This window comes from Peromyscus leucopus, chromosome 6 (genome assembly GCF_004664715.2).
Source record: "Peromyscus leucopus breed LL Stock chromosome 6, UCI_PerLeu_2.1, whole genome shotgun sequence".
NCBI classification, from domain to species: domain Eukaryota; kingdom Metazoa; phylum Chordata; class Mammalia; order Rodentia; family Cricetidae; genus Peromyscus; species Peromyscus leucopus.
Window position 1 is genome coordinate 42,667,412 of NC_051068.1, and position 17,872 is coordinate 42,685,283.

At 40.7% G+C, this 17,872-nt stretch overlaps 1 protein-coding gene across 2 annotated transcripts in view; it reads left to right on the forward strand.

Annotated features, from left to right (window-relative positions):
* Positions 1 to 10,208, forward strand: part of Gmps (guanine monophosphate synthase) — a 69,079-nt gene extending 58,871 nt beyond the window's left edge. Inside the window, exons 13-16 of one of the 2 annotated variants that reach the window (XM_037206636.1) lie at positions 124 to 239; positions 2,241 to 2,371; positions 3,270 to 3,442; positions 4,593 to 10,208. In XM_037206636.1, coding sequence (XP_037062531.1) covers positions 124 to 239; positions 2,241 to 2,371; positions 3,270 to 3,442; positions 4,593 to 4,694 — 522 coding nt within the window. In that variant the 3' untranslated portion in view covers positions 4,695 to 10,208. The remainder of the gene's footprint in view (positions 1 to 123; positions 240 to 2,240; positions 2,372 to 3,269; positions 3,443 to 4,592) is intronic. The other variant, XM_028894528.2, reaches the window with a different exon arrangement.
* Positions 10,209 to 17,872: the final 7,664 nt, after the last annotated feature.

Genomic DNA, 17,872 nt, shown 5'->3' on the forward strand with positions numbered 1-17,872 from the left:
TATACTTTTCAGATATATTTTAAAAAGAAGAAGACAAATTACTACTAATAGTGTAACTGCAGAAAATTTTCTGACCCACCTTTTCACTTAACTGTTAAAATTGATTACATTTCTTTTTTTCAGGGTGACTGTCGTTCCTACAGTTATGTGTGTGGAATTTCCAGTAAAGATGAACCTGACTGGGAATCTCTTATGTTCCTTGCCAAGCTTATACCCCGAATGTGTCATAACATTAACAGGTACATTCTGCAGGTATTTTAAGGTCTTTGGTTAATGAAAGGCTAAAGGGCTTAACTGTACATGTATATAAGAGATAATAGATGAATGATTCTGTAGTGAGCAGCTGTTTGTAATTATGTACCTTGGTTAATTTTCTTGGTTAGGGGAATACTTAATATTCCATATTTTGGTCCTTCATCACAGTACAATTATTTTGCTTATTTAAGAAAAATATTTAAAGAATAAACAATTTTGGGGGCTAGCTAGATGGCTCAGTGGGGAAAGGTACTTGCCACTAAGCCTTGATGACCTGAGTTTGATCCCTGGAACTCTCTTGGTAAAAGGAGAGAAGAAACTTTCACAGGTTATCCTCTAACTTCCATATATGATATGACGTATGTATCTGAAAAAATAATTCTTTTTAAAGATAGCTATGCTGGCTAGTTTATTATATCAATTTGATCCAAGTTAGTCATTTGGGAAGAGGGACTTTCAATTGGCAAGCCTATATTGATTTTTCTTAATTAGTGATTGATGTGGGAGGGCCCAGCCCATTGAGGGACTGCCTCTGGGCTGGTGATCCTGGGTGCTGTAAAACAGGGGACTGAGCAAGCCAGGAAGTAATGTTCTTCCATGGCCTCTGCATCACTTACTGGATTCCAGGTTTCATCTCTGCTTGAGTTCTTGCCCTGCCTTCTTTTGATGATGGACTGTTGCCTGGTAGTATAAGAAATAAACCCTTTCCTCCCTAAGTTGTCATTAGTTAAGGTGTTTTATCATAGTATTAGAAACACTAGCAAGAACAGCAGCAGATTGGTGCATCTGTGGGCTAGAGAACGGCTTTGGACCAGTATGGTTGTGGTGGTGTTGGCTTTTGGAAAAGGTAATTAAAATTGAATAATGTTGAGAAAGGCAATACAGTTTTTGTTTAGAATTGTGCCCAGTGCTGCACTGTGGGAAAGGGAGGGAAGCATAAGACTAGATGGAATCTCCATAGTCTGTGGTTAGGAGACACGTCAGGCCATGGGATTCTCTTACACAGATGAAGGATCTTAAATTCCAGCAGTGTATCCTTGGCATAGGAGATGGAGAAAATGCAGATTTAACAGCTTTTCTTTAAAAAGGCTACTAATGATTAATAACTACTGCCTGTTTATTACAAAACAAATATTGTGTGTCTTTTAATGTTTACCATAATGTTGTTTGTACACCAGAATTCAGAGCGTGAAAAGCTTACAGAAAGTTTTTATTTGACAGTCTAGAGGTCAGTGAAATTGACTTGTAATAAAGTGAATGTGGTCTCTCAAAGTAGCAATCCTACTTCCATCACTCTAGTCATTGCTTCTATTTGTAAGATAGGGCTGGACTTAACTCCTGATGCTCACCTCCTCACAGTGGTGGAGGGTGCTCCCTCAGAGATTGGGTAATACTTAGTTTTATGTCATGGGTTATGTCTGTATGCTTACTAATCCCCGGGGAAGTCTCAGTGTTTCAGAACCAAGCAGGAGTCCCCTGTGTGTCTGTCTGTTTGAGCATTAGCCTCTCACAGGCAGTGGTTTAAGGTGAAATAGTATCCATCTGTATTATTCTTAGCTATGCCAATTAATTAGAATCCCCTGAATTCAAAGTGCTTCCTCTTACAGAAAGGCAGTTTAATGTGGTTTGTCAATAATATCAAATAAAGAATATTTAACATTTTTTACTAAAAAATTCATTTAGTGTCAGAAGTGCTGATTAAATCTTATTGCAGAGTTGTCTCTTTCCAGTTTTTTTTTCATGAATATTATTTGCTTAACCAACAAGAGTTGCTTGAGACTTCTTTTGTCTTTAGTTTACTATAGAAACTTGAAATGTACCTGTTAGTGTTAATCCAGAATGGTTGGTGTGTTCAAGCCCAGGAGAGAGTTGGGAAAGCCAGACTTCCAAATCTACAGGAACATGCCACCCTGAACTGTACTGAGGTGAACCAGAGTTCCAAGACAATTTCTCACCTATGTTTTCTCTGATGTGTTTCCATCTAGAGTTGTCTATATTTTTGGCCCACCAGTTAAAGAACCTCCTACAGATGTCACTCCCACTTTCTTGACAACGGGGGTGCTCAGTACTTTACGCCAAGCTGACTTTGAGGCCCATAACATTCTCAGGGAGTCTGGTAAGTGGCTCGTCCTCTTTATCACTGCACACTACAACAAGATTTTTCAGACTGTTTGCCCTTAATTTCTAGCAGTAGGATGTAGCTCTTGCTTTTTGTTATAGGAGCTTCCATAATATTGCTTTTCAAATAAAATTAGTTTATCTTTGTGGACATTTACAGACACCCAGAGTAGCAAAAAATGTGCATAGCCATGCTTGTGTTGAGAGCAGCTGAGGTGGACCACAGCAGTACTCTTCTTGTTTCAGCTTGCAGACAAGTGTTCTTGTCACTGTCTTGCTGTTGTATTTTTAACATTTGCAGGGTTGTTTGTTAATGATTTTGCTATTGAGAAATCATCCTGCAGTGTAATACCAAAGAGCTAGCTGGACCCCTGAACACGAGGAAGCTGTGGTATGCCTCATCTGAAGAACCATGTGTTAAATAAGTCAAGGCAGGTGTCAATAGTCATTGATTGTGAGTTCAGTGTTGATAGATATAAAATAAATCTTAAATTAGGTGTCTTTAAACAGAAATACTCTTAAAGCTTGGTTTTACAGAGAGTAAAATTTGACCCGAGGTTTATAGCTACCTATCCTTATATTTCCCCTGGGAAAGTGGGCTGTCCCATTCTCCCACGTGCCAAGAGTACAGATGTGAACTACCACATCTACATAATAAAAGTCCTGTTGCATCCACTGTCAGTGCTGTATTTGAATTTGGTGTGTGATGAGTGTGTCTCAATGTGTGCAAGTGGTGGGAGGAGAGAGAGAGAGAGAGAGAGAGAGAGAGAGAGAGAGAGAGAGAGAGAGAGAGAGAGAGAGATATGCTGGAGATTCTTTGTAGGGTTTCCTTAAGCTAGGTTAGAGTATTTCTCCAGAGTGTGGTGATAATAAGCACTGTATGTTCCTTTCTCTAGGGTATGCTGGGAAAATCAGCCAGATGCCAGTGATTTTGACCCCACTACATTTCGATCGAGATCCACTTCAGAAACAGCCTTCATGCCAGAGATCTGTGGTTATTCGAACCTTTATTACTAGTGACTTCATGACTGGTATACCTGCAACACCTGGCAATGAGATTCCTGTAGAGGTAATTTATGTTACTTCCAATATACACATCAATGCCTCATACATTACGTAGTACAGTGATACAAATAGGCTGTGACAAAGTTTGTTTTTAGGATTGATTTTTGTAAAATAGATTCTCTCATTTTTCCTTTCTGTCTCTACTTATTATTTAATACAGTGTAGCTGAAAGGGACTTTACATCTAATACAGCTTCCAGATGTATGCTTAATTTGGTTACTACATGGAAAGTAACCTAGTCCTGCTGACTTTTAGTTGCTATAAATAGTTTTCTTATATAAAGGTCATAATCCTAGGAGTGGAGATGAGTTGGTCTTTTTAAGAAACAAGAATGAGATTTGATGGTATTAACAATTATATTCTTTTTTTTTTTTAACAATTATATTCTTTATTTAAAGATGGAGTCTTATGTATCTTGGGCTGTAAAGATGGGAGTCTTATGTATCTTGAGCTGTTCTTGAACTTCTAGCTGAGGATAACCTTGAACCTCTAGCTGAGGGATAACTTTGAACTTCTGATTCTCCTGCCTTCTCCTCCTCTAAGTGCTGAGTTCTAGGAATGTGCTACCTTGTGGGTGATTGAATCCAGGGTCTTGTGCATGCTAGGTAAACACTGTAGCAATTGAACCCTAGGATTCCATTTTTTCACCACTTTCCTTGTCTTTCCACCAAAGTGTTCCAAAGGAGTTATTTATATAGCAGCAGTGAAAAAGTTGAACTGTTCTCTAGTGCTCTAGTGTGTTAGGCAGGGTCTTGCTGGATGGCTGGTTGGGGAATGTTTAGCATCTGTTTTTCTTATGGCCCATTTTGTCAGATCTTCAAGGGATCAAGCTGTCTTTGACAAAGGATATTATAGAGTGCTTCGTGTGACATTTGGTAGTGTTGGAATTGTTATACAGTGACATTGCTTGGATGCTGTTGCCACGTCAAACACTTTGAGGAGTACTGACTTTAAGTCACTGTACTTATAGAGAGAAATAATCTAAGTTTAATCAAAGCTGTCCCTCTTAAATATAGAATGATAACCAAAATAGTTCCTTTAAATTTTAAGGTACAAGAATAAGCCCTTTAGGATTATTGAATCATATTATTATTATTATTATTATTATTATTATTATTAATCATTCTTTCTTGTAATCTTTGTTTTGTAAACAGGTGGTATTAAAGATGGTCACTGAGATAAAGAAGATTCCTGGAATTTCTAGAATTATGTATGACCTAACGTCAAAGCCCCCGGGAACCACTGAGTGGGAGTAATAAATGTGTTATTGTTGAAGAAGTGTGTGCAGTTGAGGCTCATTAGAAACCACTTGTTAATGACATGCAGTGCTGTGAACAATGTTGCTGAAGCAGCTCCTTCATATCTGAGTTCTCATAGCAGCGATACATGGCTTAAGTGCTGAGAGGGCATGATTAAAGGGAATGAAGAGTTTGTATGTGTGGGTAAATAATCAAGGCCCCATTGCACATGCAGACAGATTGCTTGCTTTTGCCTCACTCTCTTATGAACTCTTGATGTCTGTCTATGACGATAGGTGACTGTGGCTTCTGTCTGCTTGCTATTAGAAACATCCTTTAATTACCATTATGGCTTACTGTGTGTGCCTTTTGGAGAATCCGAATTTTCCCGTAAGGAATTTTATTTCTCCAAAGGGCGAGGAAGAGCTGTACATACCATAGAAAGGAATAAGAAAGCTGTTTAGACACTTTTAGGCAGGATACTAGGGAAGTAAAATGTAAGATTCTTCCACGATGTAGAACACCAGGAATTTATCATGGAAGTACTTAGAGTGTGACTATGTTGTCACAGCCATGGCAGGGAGGACCTGAGTGCTGTCAGCCTTTCAAACCATGTTTCATACAGATGCCATGCTTTTCACGTTCGTCTTGTTGATATAAACAAGGAGTTTATCCTCCAGCCTTGTGTCACTAGCTCCAGCAGCTGTGTAGAAGGAGTTTTTACACTCTTCCCACAAGAGGCTGTCTCAAAAGGTTAAGATGAGAATGTGTTCTTTTTGTTTGCCTGGTCAGAGGACTCGGTCACAGAAGCCATGATCCATCCCTACCACATCTAAGTGGGAGAGGAAATATTTCTATTATTTAGGAAAGAGATGTAAATGACACCTAGATCTGCAGACAGGCTTATTGCTTCCTGCGCAGATGTCTCAACTGATGTCAAGTGTTTGCTAGCCCATTTTCTGCTGGCTTCTGGGGAGAGTTCAAGGCCAGTGCAGGACTTGGTGCCATTGCCAACGGTTCCTTACAGGTTCTTTATGACAGTCATGCAAGCCTGGGAAAGGCAGTAAAAAGACTCAACTTTACCTCAGGTTGCTGTCTGTTGCCTAGTACCAATTTCTATTTGGGATTCAGTGTTAAATAAAACAAAAGGATATATAGCAGAAATCATCTTTCCTGGGTAGTCCAGAGGATAGCCAGAAACTACTGTTGAACCAAGAGGGAAAGGTAGCAGACATCCAGACCTGAACAAAGTATTTCCTTCTGTGGAAGGTTAAGTGTTCCTTGTCTGTCCTGGTGAGGATGCTCTCCTGACAGACTTCTATAAGAAGGATGTGATAGATTTAAGCAGATTGAGAGTTGTGTTATTTCTGAATGGGAACTAACCTGTATAAAATGCTTACCAAGGTGTCAGTGCATGTTCGATACATGAAAACCCTTCCTGTTGTAGCAAAAATGTCTGTGGTATAAACAGCAGGAATTCGGAAGAATATATGAATGTTCTTTCCCTGAGGTCTGTTTTATGGCTCACTGTTTATTGCCATACTCTGTAAAACTGGTCAGGTGGTTATATACATTTAGAAGTGCTGCTCACTTGTAGTCTTTGCATTCTGGACATTGCTGGTATATATGATCCTCAAATCTCAGACCTATTAGGATTAAAATGTATTTAGTGTTTTTCTAATGCATTCTCTTAAATGTCTTTTTATGTAATCCTTACTCTGGAAAAAATAATTTCTTCAAAACATACCTGCACATGACATAGAAACTTTCTGGGATTGAGAGATTATTTTCATCTTACTGTCTGTCTTCTTGTGTGGTCATTTTTGCCTTGTACTGTATTGCTTACGTGATAACGTCATAGTAGTTCATCTGAGCTGCTGAAAATCTTACAGTCAAGGAGACAGACTCATCTTGGAAATGGTTACCAGTGACTCTAAGAACCAACTGCCAGGTTTTCTTGGATGTTGCCATCCTTCTATTACATGTATTCTAGCCCTCAAATCATATGACCTTACAGGTTGTTTATTTTTTGCTCAGATGGTCTATCTAAATGACAGGATTGTACTGTTTCTCTCCATCTTGGAATAACCGTGTGCAGTCATAACTCATAAAAGTTGATTTCCTTGCTTTGTTTGGATTTAGCTATTGATGGTCAGTTTCAGTGAATAACTGAAGTCTACTTTATATAGAAAATAAGGATATTCAAGTGAAATAGGCAGCACTGTCCATCTTGCTTTTTTGCCTTGCTGTTAAATAGATGGTGGACCTGGACAAGTCATGTTTAATCCATTTATCTCATCTTACGAAGTTCCAACATCAAACCCAACCCTGAATATTCATTCTTACTCTCCTTGAGACAGAATTTATGTAGCTCAGTCTCAGGTTCATCATGTATTAGAGGATGGCCTTGAACATCTGACCCTCCTCCACCTCCCTAGTCCTGGAGTTAGAGGTATGTATTCCTGTGTCCAGTTTATGCTATACTGGTGATTGAACCAAGATCCATGTGTATGCTGGGCAAGCACCCTACCAGCTGAGCCACATGCTTAGGTGCATTCTTAGTTATAAACAAGAAAGTGTAACAGGAGACAGTGGAGAAGCTGGATAGTTCTTACACTTCTTTTAAAACAAACCCACATACACACACACACACACACACACACACACACACACACACACACACACACCCGCTGCCAGCTGAAGAACATACATACTATCAAGATTTGGTCGTGTCAGATACCTGAAAATGCTCATTAGTGTTTGTGGACCAGTCTCTCTACTATGTTTTTAGAAGAGCTGCCAGAGTATGTTTCAGCTTTGACAACAAATACTAGTCATAACTATTAGCTGTTGGCAGAGCAGCAGCTGGAATTCAGACTTTCTGACTCTGTGTTCAAGAGATAAGGTAGACTTTATCTCTGTACAGCTAATCGGATCAATTACTGTCACGGTATTGTCTCTCACAGGAGTTCTGGACGTCCCATTGCCTTTCAGAATGTCACCATTTCTGACATTTCTCACTCCCAGTGTTCTGACTGCCTCTCACACTGTTCTCTCGCATGACACCTCCCCCCCCCCACACACACTCTTGTCTTTTCTCTGAGGATCTTCGGAGTGCTGTTGGAAGGCAAGCCTTCACGGTTACGCCAGTGTTATGTAGTCTTTTAATTGGCCCACGTCTAGATTGAACTGGAAACTGAGTACAGGTTCAGTGTTTTCGATCTGGGAATTCTCTCTTGTCTTGATTGAAGTAGCTGTACCAGATGGCAGAGGAACACTCTTGTCACAGGAGGCTTTCACCACAGTAATGGCTTTATGAACATTTAACAGCTAGATGAAGAGTTCCCAGAGTGTCAGGATGCTACCTTTCAACAGCAGACATGCTGTATACAGAAGTCATATCCCATGGAAACCTTAACCTTAAGTGGATCCCATCCTTGGTTGCTGTTGCCTGAGGAATTAAAAAAAAAACAGACAAAACTCAGAGGTGACTAAATTAGAGTTGAATGGAGATGGTCCCCACCCCCATTTTTAAGTTTCTCAGTGGGAAGAAGTTACTTTAAGGGATATACCTGGCCTCTTGTTAGAGTTTAAACTCCTACTCAGGGTGAGGAATGAAGCCTGGAGAGTTTTGCTGATATCCACATTAACTAAGTTCAGGTCATGGGGCCACATTTTTTGGATGTAATTGCATCTATGCTTCAGAAGTCAGCGTACTAGCCTGTGTGGGTAGGGAATCTGTCAGACAGCTGACATCTTTACCCACGTGAGAGTCGAGCAACTGCATGGACTCACCCTCTGTTTTCTACTGGTTTTCATTTTCTCTTGACAAGAAGGTGTCTACCCTGTGTTGTCGCCATCTCAGTTCCAAGACTCCTTTGTCATGAACTAAGACTGAGCTATTCCTGTGCCAGCTGAAGAAGCTTTAGGAGTGTGCCTTGTGATTAGCTGTTAGAACTAGAGATGCCTTCTCAATTAGAGTCGTTGAACGGCACCGTCGTAACTTATCTAAGGTCTTTGTTTCCTGTAAATCTTGTGGCAGCTTTGGGCCTTGTTTATAGTAAAGTTACAAGACTTTAGGGAGGCTGGTTATTTCTTTCATATGTTACATTCAGAAGCACCAAAATGAGTTGTTGAGAAACCTGAACCTCAGTAATCTAGTAGAGTCACATACTTTAAGTTAGTTTTGTCTTTACATTGACTGTGGTGACTATTACAACCTTGACATTTAGATGAAATGAATGTAAACATCCTCTGAACATTTTTTATAAAGCACTATTTTGTTAATTGAAATGAATAGTATAGTTTTTGTGAATCACTATGTAATTGTTAGTGACATGCTGCCATGTCTTTTATGTTGCAATGATTTGGCTATAAAATCGATTTGCTAAATTAATGTGAAATGACTAAAATTTCTTCTGTCTTCAGTGAAGTTCATAAAGGAGGAAATGATGATTTCATAATTTGTCACTAAGTCTTGGTGTTTATAAAAATGGGAAGCAAGAACAAAAAGAACAGGACATGTTCAGGTTGTCAAGAAATTGCATATATCATCAGGAGTTCTGGACAAGAAACTTAATCAACTTCCAATAAGTGTGTAGGGATATGTCAACATCTTGTCCAGTTAACAGTGGACACAAATCTTTGGGTAGCTTTTTAGTTAAATGAGCAGCTAAAGATGTATATATGCATGTGTGCTTTTAAGATTCGCCACAAACATTGTGTTCTGAATAGCTATCTTATGTAAGTCTTTAGTTTCTCAAAATATAGATTAGCCTTACTAATCTGTGTATTATTTTTGTAGAGCTGGGAGTCAGACCCAGTGTGTTTGGCCTGATATACAAGCATTTGTCCACAGAGCTGCATCACCAATGCTGTGTTCTTTACTTGTCGGAACTGTGTTACGAGCAGTACAAACCCATGTCCTGTTAGAGATTAGAGGAAACCGTGGGCAGAAACCATGAGCTCATGCTTGCTGCCAGCCACAGGGCTCTGCCTTGTTACTGCTCCAGTTAGTGACCTGGTATGGCCTCCTGTTGTCTCAGAAAATTAGTAAGTTCAACTGTATTTTGGGAAGTTTTACTACTTTACTGCAGCTTAAAGTAAGAAATGTTTCTGAGTTTAAATTTGAACATTTTATAAATTAAAATTTGTCATTCTTCATTTTAAAAATACTGTGTTTAGTATCAGGGGTAAGTTTTTTGTTCATTTTGTAAACTACTTGTGACCAATATTAAAGAGTGTTTGTAGATTAGGTCCTAAGAAGAATCCAGGGATCCTACTCTATCCTTGACAGTATGTTAAATCTTTAGGGTACTGTGCCTGTGTTTTAACACATCACTGCCAAATTGTTCTTTAAATTAAACAACGACAGTGACGACCATTTACGAATTCCCACTTAATGTGGCTATGTAAAATGGTAGAAAACCAAGAGCCCCCTGTCAAGGAGTCCTTGTCTAATTACATTACAATGATTGTCATTCACTCTAAGAAAAATGTTTGTGGAATAAAAAAGTGTTTAGCTAAGTGCAAGAAATTTCCATCTTGTGGTTCTTTCTGATACAGCTTCGGTTTGATTGTGAGTGGTGAAGACTTAATAAATTGAACTAGATTTTTATAGTGTTTTATTGGGGAAGTACCAAAAATGACATACATACATGGGCACACATATTTAGTGACTGTGTTAAACAAGCTTCTAAAAAATTGGAAGTTTTTAAACAAAAAGAAAATGTCTAACATCTAATAGTGCAATTCGGGTCAGTCTCCTATTCCTGTCATCGGGCTCAAGAATGAGACACAATTGTCAACAGTGACTGCCCATATGACACACAGCTGCTTGTTCCCCAGAGTTGCTGATCAGTTTTCAGATGTTTAAACTGATTCGATGGCTTTGAGTATTTTTGTCTTATAGGTTCTGCTGCCTTCTAACCTGTTTTCGCTGTAATTTTTCTTAAAGTAAAACATGAACTATGAATTTGTTATTGAATAAGAAACTTTTGTTCTTGTAAAACAAGGTTCCCATGTAGCCTAGGCTGGCCTGCAAACTGGCTATGTAGCCTCAGGCTAGCCTTGAATTCCTGGTCCTCCTTCATGTCTGCACCTTCTCAGTGCTAGAATCGCAAGTCTGTGGACCTCACTGAAGTATTTTGACTGATTTCGTTGCTTTCTCCTTTTCTGATCAGGCTTTTTCTACTTTGCCAATATGGTGTAGGGGTTTCCAGATACTCAAGGGCTCTGAATGAATAGGAGTTCTGCTTACTGGACGGCATTTGGTTTTTTTCTCATTGGGGTCGAGTGGGGAGTAGGGAGCAGTATTGAGTCACACCCAGTGCCTGTGTGTAAGGCAGGCAGTACTTCTGTGTGAACTTGGAGTGTGCATCCTAACTGCAGCTGTTTGAGAAGGGCTTTATGTACAGGAAAAGAAGAAAATGTTCATTTTTTGTGTTCTCAACTGGGGTTGATTACTAGTTGGATGCGTGGTCTACAGCCATTGCAAATCTCATGCTGATTTTTGTAGTACTATTTCTGAGACTCAGAATAGGAATATTTGTGTTTGGAGCTGCTGAGCAAAGTTAATTGATGCTCATTAAAATGTGGCCTTTCCTTGTTAGAACCCCAGGAAGACGAAGAGAAGCCTGAGTCCTAGTCCTCATGAACACAGTGAACTTAGAAGGAGCAGCCTAGAGAAAAAACGAGAGAAGATGCCATTGAGAAGCAAAAAATTGTGGGAATGAAAGACATTTCTTTTTACCGCCCCCCCCCCCCCCTTCACACACACAAACTTTGATTATAGGTTATAGTTAACATGTTTACAGTGGATGTACAGAAGCCTTTCCATAGTCAGGGTCAAGTGCATACACAAATAATAGTGACTGAGGGTTCCATTTACGTTTTCATCTGGAAGTTGTGCAAATGTTTGATCCATTTATTGACAGTTCATAGACGTGCTAATTATAGTGTTTGCTCTAAATAGAGTCTGCTTGAAGATACTCTTAATGCTATACCCTAAAAAGCTGTCTCCATATCATATTCTGTATTAAAAGAACTGAAACCCTTCCTTACATTCTTTGGCAATTGTATCTTTATGTAACTCATCCAATAGTGCTCAGTTAAAAGCCGTATGGTCTCTTGAAGTGACCTCTTTTTGAAGCTGTTACATGAGCAGGTTCAGTGGAAAAAGCAAAGGTTCTGAGTTAGTGAAACAGGCTTTAATCCATAGACCCTGGAATGAGTTGTTAAAACTCATTCCAGGTAGTGATGAGGTAGTGATTTGCATAGTGTCAGAGGGAGTAAGGGCCTGTGGGCTATAAGGCACTCAGTAATTAGGATATCTACTCAAGATTTGTATTTCGAATGTGCTCTGTTTATTCACACAAACTTTACTTATAATACCATGTTAATATAAAAGTTAAACAGACATCTCACCAAGCGAGGAACAGTTGTTTGGGTAGGAAGGCTACTGCAGGGTTCCACTGGGGAATTTTCTCTATCGAGTATGCTTCTGAAGCTTGCAGACTCGACCCATGTAGGTTGTGAAGTCCTTCAACTGTGGCACCCTTGGAGGATGGCATTGGTAGAGGTCCTGGAGATCCTTGAGAGCATAGGCCAGGGGCTAACACTGACAGGCAGGCCTGTGTGGGTCCAGTCCGTGATGATCATTGAGGCCAGGCCACTCACAGGTTCTCCAGTCCTCTCACCAGTGGGTATAAACACAGGCTAGTATTTTACTGGACCTGTAGCTTTGCTCACAGCTTATGGCGGGTTCTCTAGCATATCAGCACCATTAGGTTAGTTCATTAACACATCAAGGCCTATCCCAAGCTACCTGAGCTGCCTGGTGGTAAACTTCTATCTCACATTCATTACATTACTCCAAGTCACATAATAGTCAATCATTTCTAAGCTACACTGGATGGTTTTTAAGCTATATTCTTTACAGTATTGGATTCAGAATCCTCTGGGGGTAAGAGATGGGAACCTTTTTCTTCCTGTGTTGTTATTAGAATATCTCTGAAGCTGGAGGTGGTAGTTCACATCTGTAATCCCTGAACTATGGAGGCTGAAGCAGTAGGGTCATGAATTTGAGGCCACTGTAGTTTAAGCTACACAAACCTGGAAGTCTGACCTCAAAAGAAAGAACAATTCCTCCTTCATCTCTGGTGATAGAAATTATCCCCAAATGGAGAAGCAGCTAAAAAAAAGGGCAGTTGCTGGGAAGGCAGGCCCAGGCTTTAGCAATCTTGGGAAGGAGATGGTTCTGGACATCTGGTAGAAGTACACTTATTCTTAACTGGAACCTCAAAGTTTATGCTTTGGTGGTGAATCAAGTAATGCCATAGGGTCTGACAGTGACCTATTGTGTTGAAATCAAAGTCACAATCGTCACATCAGGACAGTGGCTTTGTAGGGGTTTTGATGTTTTACATGTGTGTGCGCATACATCTTTTGCACTCCGGTGAACAGTGCTTGCAGAGGTGTTTCAGGCCGGGTGAGCTCCCTGATATGAGTGCTGGGAACCAAACTCAGCTCCGCTGCAAGAGCAGCAAGTGCTCTTAGCTGTTGGGCCATCTCCCTATTTCTACAGCTGCAGCTTCTTTGCCTTCTAGGAAGTGCTAGTGCTGTTGGGAAGCCTTGAGGTGATGCTGCAAACTTGACTTTCTAATGAGACTGAGCCAGTGTTTAGGGAATAAGGTAAATCCAAACATGGTGACAGTGAGAGAAGGGGGCTGATTAGAAGTGGTTTAAAGAGTCAGGGCCTGAGGGCCCACAGTCCTTTGCTGTGGAAAAGCAACTAAGCAACTAAGCAATCAATCGTAGCTGAGGAGGGACTTGCCCCCAGGTCTTGTTTTGCCTGTTATGACTCTTTCACTCTGATCATCTCTAATGAGAACATGCATGGATGGGCTTTAAAAAGACACAGATAGCTGACTTGGGCAGGCCTTCACTTCATGCAGGATTAATTATGTGTATGTTTGTGGACATGTACACTTGAGTGTGGGTGTCAGTGGAGGCCAGAGGTGTCAGATCCCTTAGAGCTGGATTTACAGGTGTTTGTGAGCCACCTGACATGGGGTGTTTGGAACTGAACTCAGGCCTTCTGAAGAGTGGTACACTCTTTTAACCACTGAGCCAGACTGGGCATACTCTTAACTGTATGGCTCAAGGAATGTCAATTTCCTAGGAGCTCCTAAGTCCTTTAATATATACTTTGAGGAGGATAACTAAGCTTTTGGACCTTTACTTGATCATTTTCCCTGTGGCAGGGTGTTCTTGGGGTGAAATTGAAGACATCTGTACAGCTCTTTAAACATTTTTTTAAAAAGTAAACTTGGGCAAGTCCCAACCTTATGTATTGGAGACAAAAACATTAATTTTAGTTGTTACAAGTTTGATGGTAAAGTGGAAAAAAGATGTTACTTCACTGTATGAAATTCTTTATTGGGAATGGAAGAATACGAAGCATGCCATGACAAGCATTTTTAGGGGTTTCTGGAAGATCAGAGTACTATTTAATATTCTTCCTATGAAGTTAGTTTTCTTGTGTGATCAAGATGCATCAGTGAACATCATCAGAAACACACTGTAGTACAAAAAAATTAGACTTTTTCTTGCTTCAGCAAAACTAATGATACCCAAAGAATTGGATGGAGTTTTCATTTTATTCATTCATGCATGCATTCTTTCATCTATTCTTATGTTGCCGGAGGTAAACCCAGAGCGATGTCATGCCTGTTAAATAAGCATTCTACCAATGAGACCAATCTCCTTCCCACACAAAGAAGCTTACTTAGGATTTGGGTGAGTGCTGGATACCAGCTAAGGATGTGAGGACCTATTATTTGTATGTTTCAAGAAAGCAAGTGCTGGTTCTGTGTTTGTATATCTCAACCATCTTTGTAGGAGAGAGGTTTTCTGGGTTACATAAATGAGCAGAAGTCACTCATCCTGGATAGAAGAGAGGAATGTTTCATCATTCTGGGGTCATATAGTATCCTTGCCTCTGTCTTTGTCCAATTAAGGGCACAGAGTAGGATGAACCTTCAGTGGTTTCTGTTCTATGAGAATGGTTTGATTCTTTGGGAACCTCTGGCCTGGGTTTCCTGCAGGGCTGTTTCACCTTCTTATCTGGTCTTAGGTTCCTTTATTCTCTTCTGGAAGCAATAGGGAGTCATTAAAAGAACAATAAGATAGAGGGCTCTAACTGGGTTTTAGTGACTTTGTAAAGAACAAGAGATAAGTTGCATAACCAAATCAGGAAATACCACAAACATAAACCAAACCACCAATAACAAAACAAGGAGTAGAACCTCCGAGGAAATGTGAATGGCTGCTGTTCCTGTAGCATTTTATTTGGTGCATGCAGCTCCTCACACATGCAGGAATTTGCACAAGGGTAACTTGGAAGCCAAGGAGGGTGAAGAGAATTCCTATTTCCTGACTTCAAATCCTGCAACCAGATTTGCTCTCCATCATGAAGGCCCCCTGATTATCTTCTTAGGATGTCCCTGTACACATATGTTTTTAAATATGTGTAGTGTGTGTGTGTGTGTGTGTGTGTGTGTGTGTGTGTGTGTGTATACATGTGCACATCAGATTTCTACTCTTTACCATACTCTTAGAGACAGGGACACTCACTGAACCCAGGGCTCAGTGATTCAGCTATAGTGCCTAGTTAGCAAGCCCCAAGGATGCTCCTGTCTCTGTCTCCCTAGTACTGGGAGCACCAAGCAAATGCTGCCATATCCAGCTTTTTACATAGATGTTGATGACCAGAACTCAGTTTGCATGCTTGTACAGCAAGTACTAAAACGTTTTTCCAAATCCTTAACCTTCAGTTTATGTAGACAACAATGTGGAGTAACTATTGACCCTGGTTACTTCTGGGAAGTGAGACTTGAATTTAGAGAGAGGTCACCATTCACTATTTTTTTTTTTATAATTTAATTTAATTTTACATATCAGCCATGGATTCCCCTTTCCTCCCCACTCCCGCATCCATTCACTATTTTCATACACTTATATCTAATTTAAACTTCATGGACTCACTCATTTTAAAAATTAGATTAGTACCTTCTACAAATACTTGTTTTTATATGTACATAGATCTTTTCCCTGTTATATTTTATCTAACTATGTACACCATGTATGTGCAGTACTTGTGGAGGCCAGAAGAGGGCATTGGGTCCTCTGGAACTGGAGTTAAAGATAACAGTTGTGAGCTGCCATTTGGGTGTTGGGAATTGAACACTGGTTCTTAAGAAGAGCAGCAATGATCCTAATAACCCCCGGATAAGTGTCGTGGGGGAAAAAAGGCTAAGAGGCAACATAGACCCAGAAAGACAAATATGATATATACTAACTTATAAGTGTATATTAGCTGTTAAGTAAATGATAATCACACTACAGTCCACAGACCTAGAGAAGTTAGATAAAAAGGAGAGGTCTAGGGGGACACATGGATACCCTGGGAAGGGGAAATAGGATAGATTTTGTGGGTGGACTGGGGGCAGATGAGGATGGGAACAGGAGAGATCAGGTGGGAAAGTGAGGGATAGAGGGAAAGAGTACAGGGAGAGACAACTGGAATTGGGGGACTGCATTTAGGGAATGATGTAGAAACCTAGTGCAGTGGAAACTTCCTGGAACCTATGAGGTGACCCTAAGGAGGACTCCTCCTAGTAATGGAGGATTTGGAGCCTGAACCAGCCATGTTCTGTAACCAGACAAGACTTCCAGTGATGGTACTGGGACATCAACCCAGCCACAAAACCCTTGACCCACAACCTGTTCTTCCTGAAAGATGTTCTGGGGCAATCGGGGCTCAGAGCTTGTGGGAGTGGACAACCAATGACTGTACTAACATGAGGCATAACCTATGAAATGGAGCCTGTAGATGTAATTCTTTTTTTTTTTCTTTTTTTTTTTTTGGTTTTTCGAGACAGGGTTTCTCTGTGTAGCTTTGCGCCTTTCCTGGAACTCACTTGGTAGCCCAGGCTGGCCTCGAACTCACAGAGATCCGCCTGGCTCTGCCTCCCGAGTGCTGGGATTAAAGGCGTGCGCCACCACCGCCCGGCTGTAGATGTAATTCTAAATGGTCTTATTAAATAAGAAACACAGAGCCAAATCAAGAGTTAAAAGCCCAGAGATCGAGCAGTAGCCAAGAGCTCAGACCACCTTATCTTACCACTCGATGCTGTCCTTCGAGAGAGAGAGAGAGAGAGAGAGAGAGAGAGAGAGAGAGAGAGAGACACCTTCCTGTGTCCTGTCTTTTTATTGCCTTTCTGTTCTGCCTTCTCATTGGCTATAAACCCAACCACATGACTTCCTTGTCACTGCCTGTCTATACAGACCTCCACGTCTCTATGGTTGGTACTGAGATTAAAAGTTCGGTTACCGCTTGGCTGTGTCCTTGAACACAGAGATTCTGCCTGCCATGTCATTAGATTAAGGGCGTGTGCTACCACTACCAGACTTCTGCTTAATGGCTTGCTCTTGGCTCTGATCCCCAGGCAACTTTATTAACATACAAATAAAATCACATTTCAGCACAAATAAAATATCACCATAGGAGCCCATGCCAACACTGCCTGCATGGCCAGGAACCTGGGAAGAGCTAGGGTAGAACCAAACAGGACTGATAAAAGAAAAAAAAGTCAATGAAATGATTCCTAATGATAGTCTTATATACTCATAGATCAATGCTTAGCCCAATTGTTATCAGAGAGGCTTCCTCTGGCACCTGATGGGAGCAGATGCAGAGACCCACAGCAAAACATTAGGAGGAGCTCAGGGAACTTTGCAGAAGAGGGGGAGGAAGGATTGTGAGAGTCAGAGGGTCCAGGACACCTGGAGAACACCAAGGACTCATAGGGGCTCCCAGAGACTGAAGCAGCAACCACAGAACCTGCGTGAGTGCACCAGGCCCTCTGCACACATGCTGTGGTTGTTCAGCTTTGGGTTTTTGTGGGACTCCTAACAGTGGGAGTCGGGTGTCTCTGACTCTTATACCTGCTCTTGGGACCCTTTTCCTCCTATTAGGCTGCCTCATCCAGCCTTGATATGAGGGCTTGTGCCTAGTCTTACTGTATCTTGATATTCAGTGTTCAGGTGATATCTCTGGGAGACCCATTCTTTTCTGAAGGGAAGATGTGTGGGGGACGAGGGGAAATGGAAGGAAGGGAAACTGTGGTTGGGAT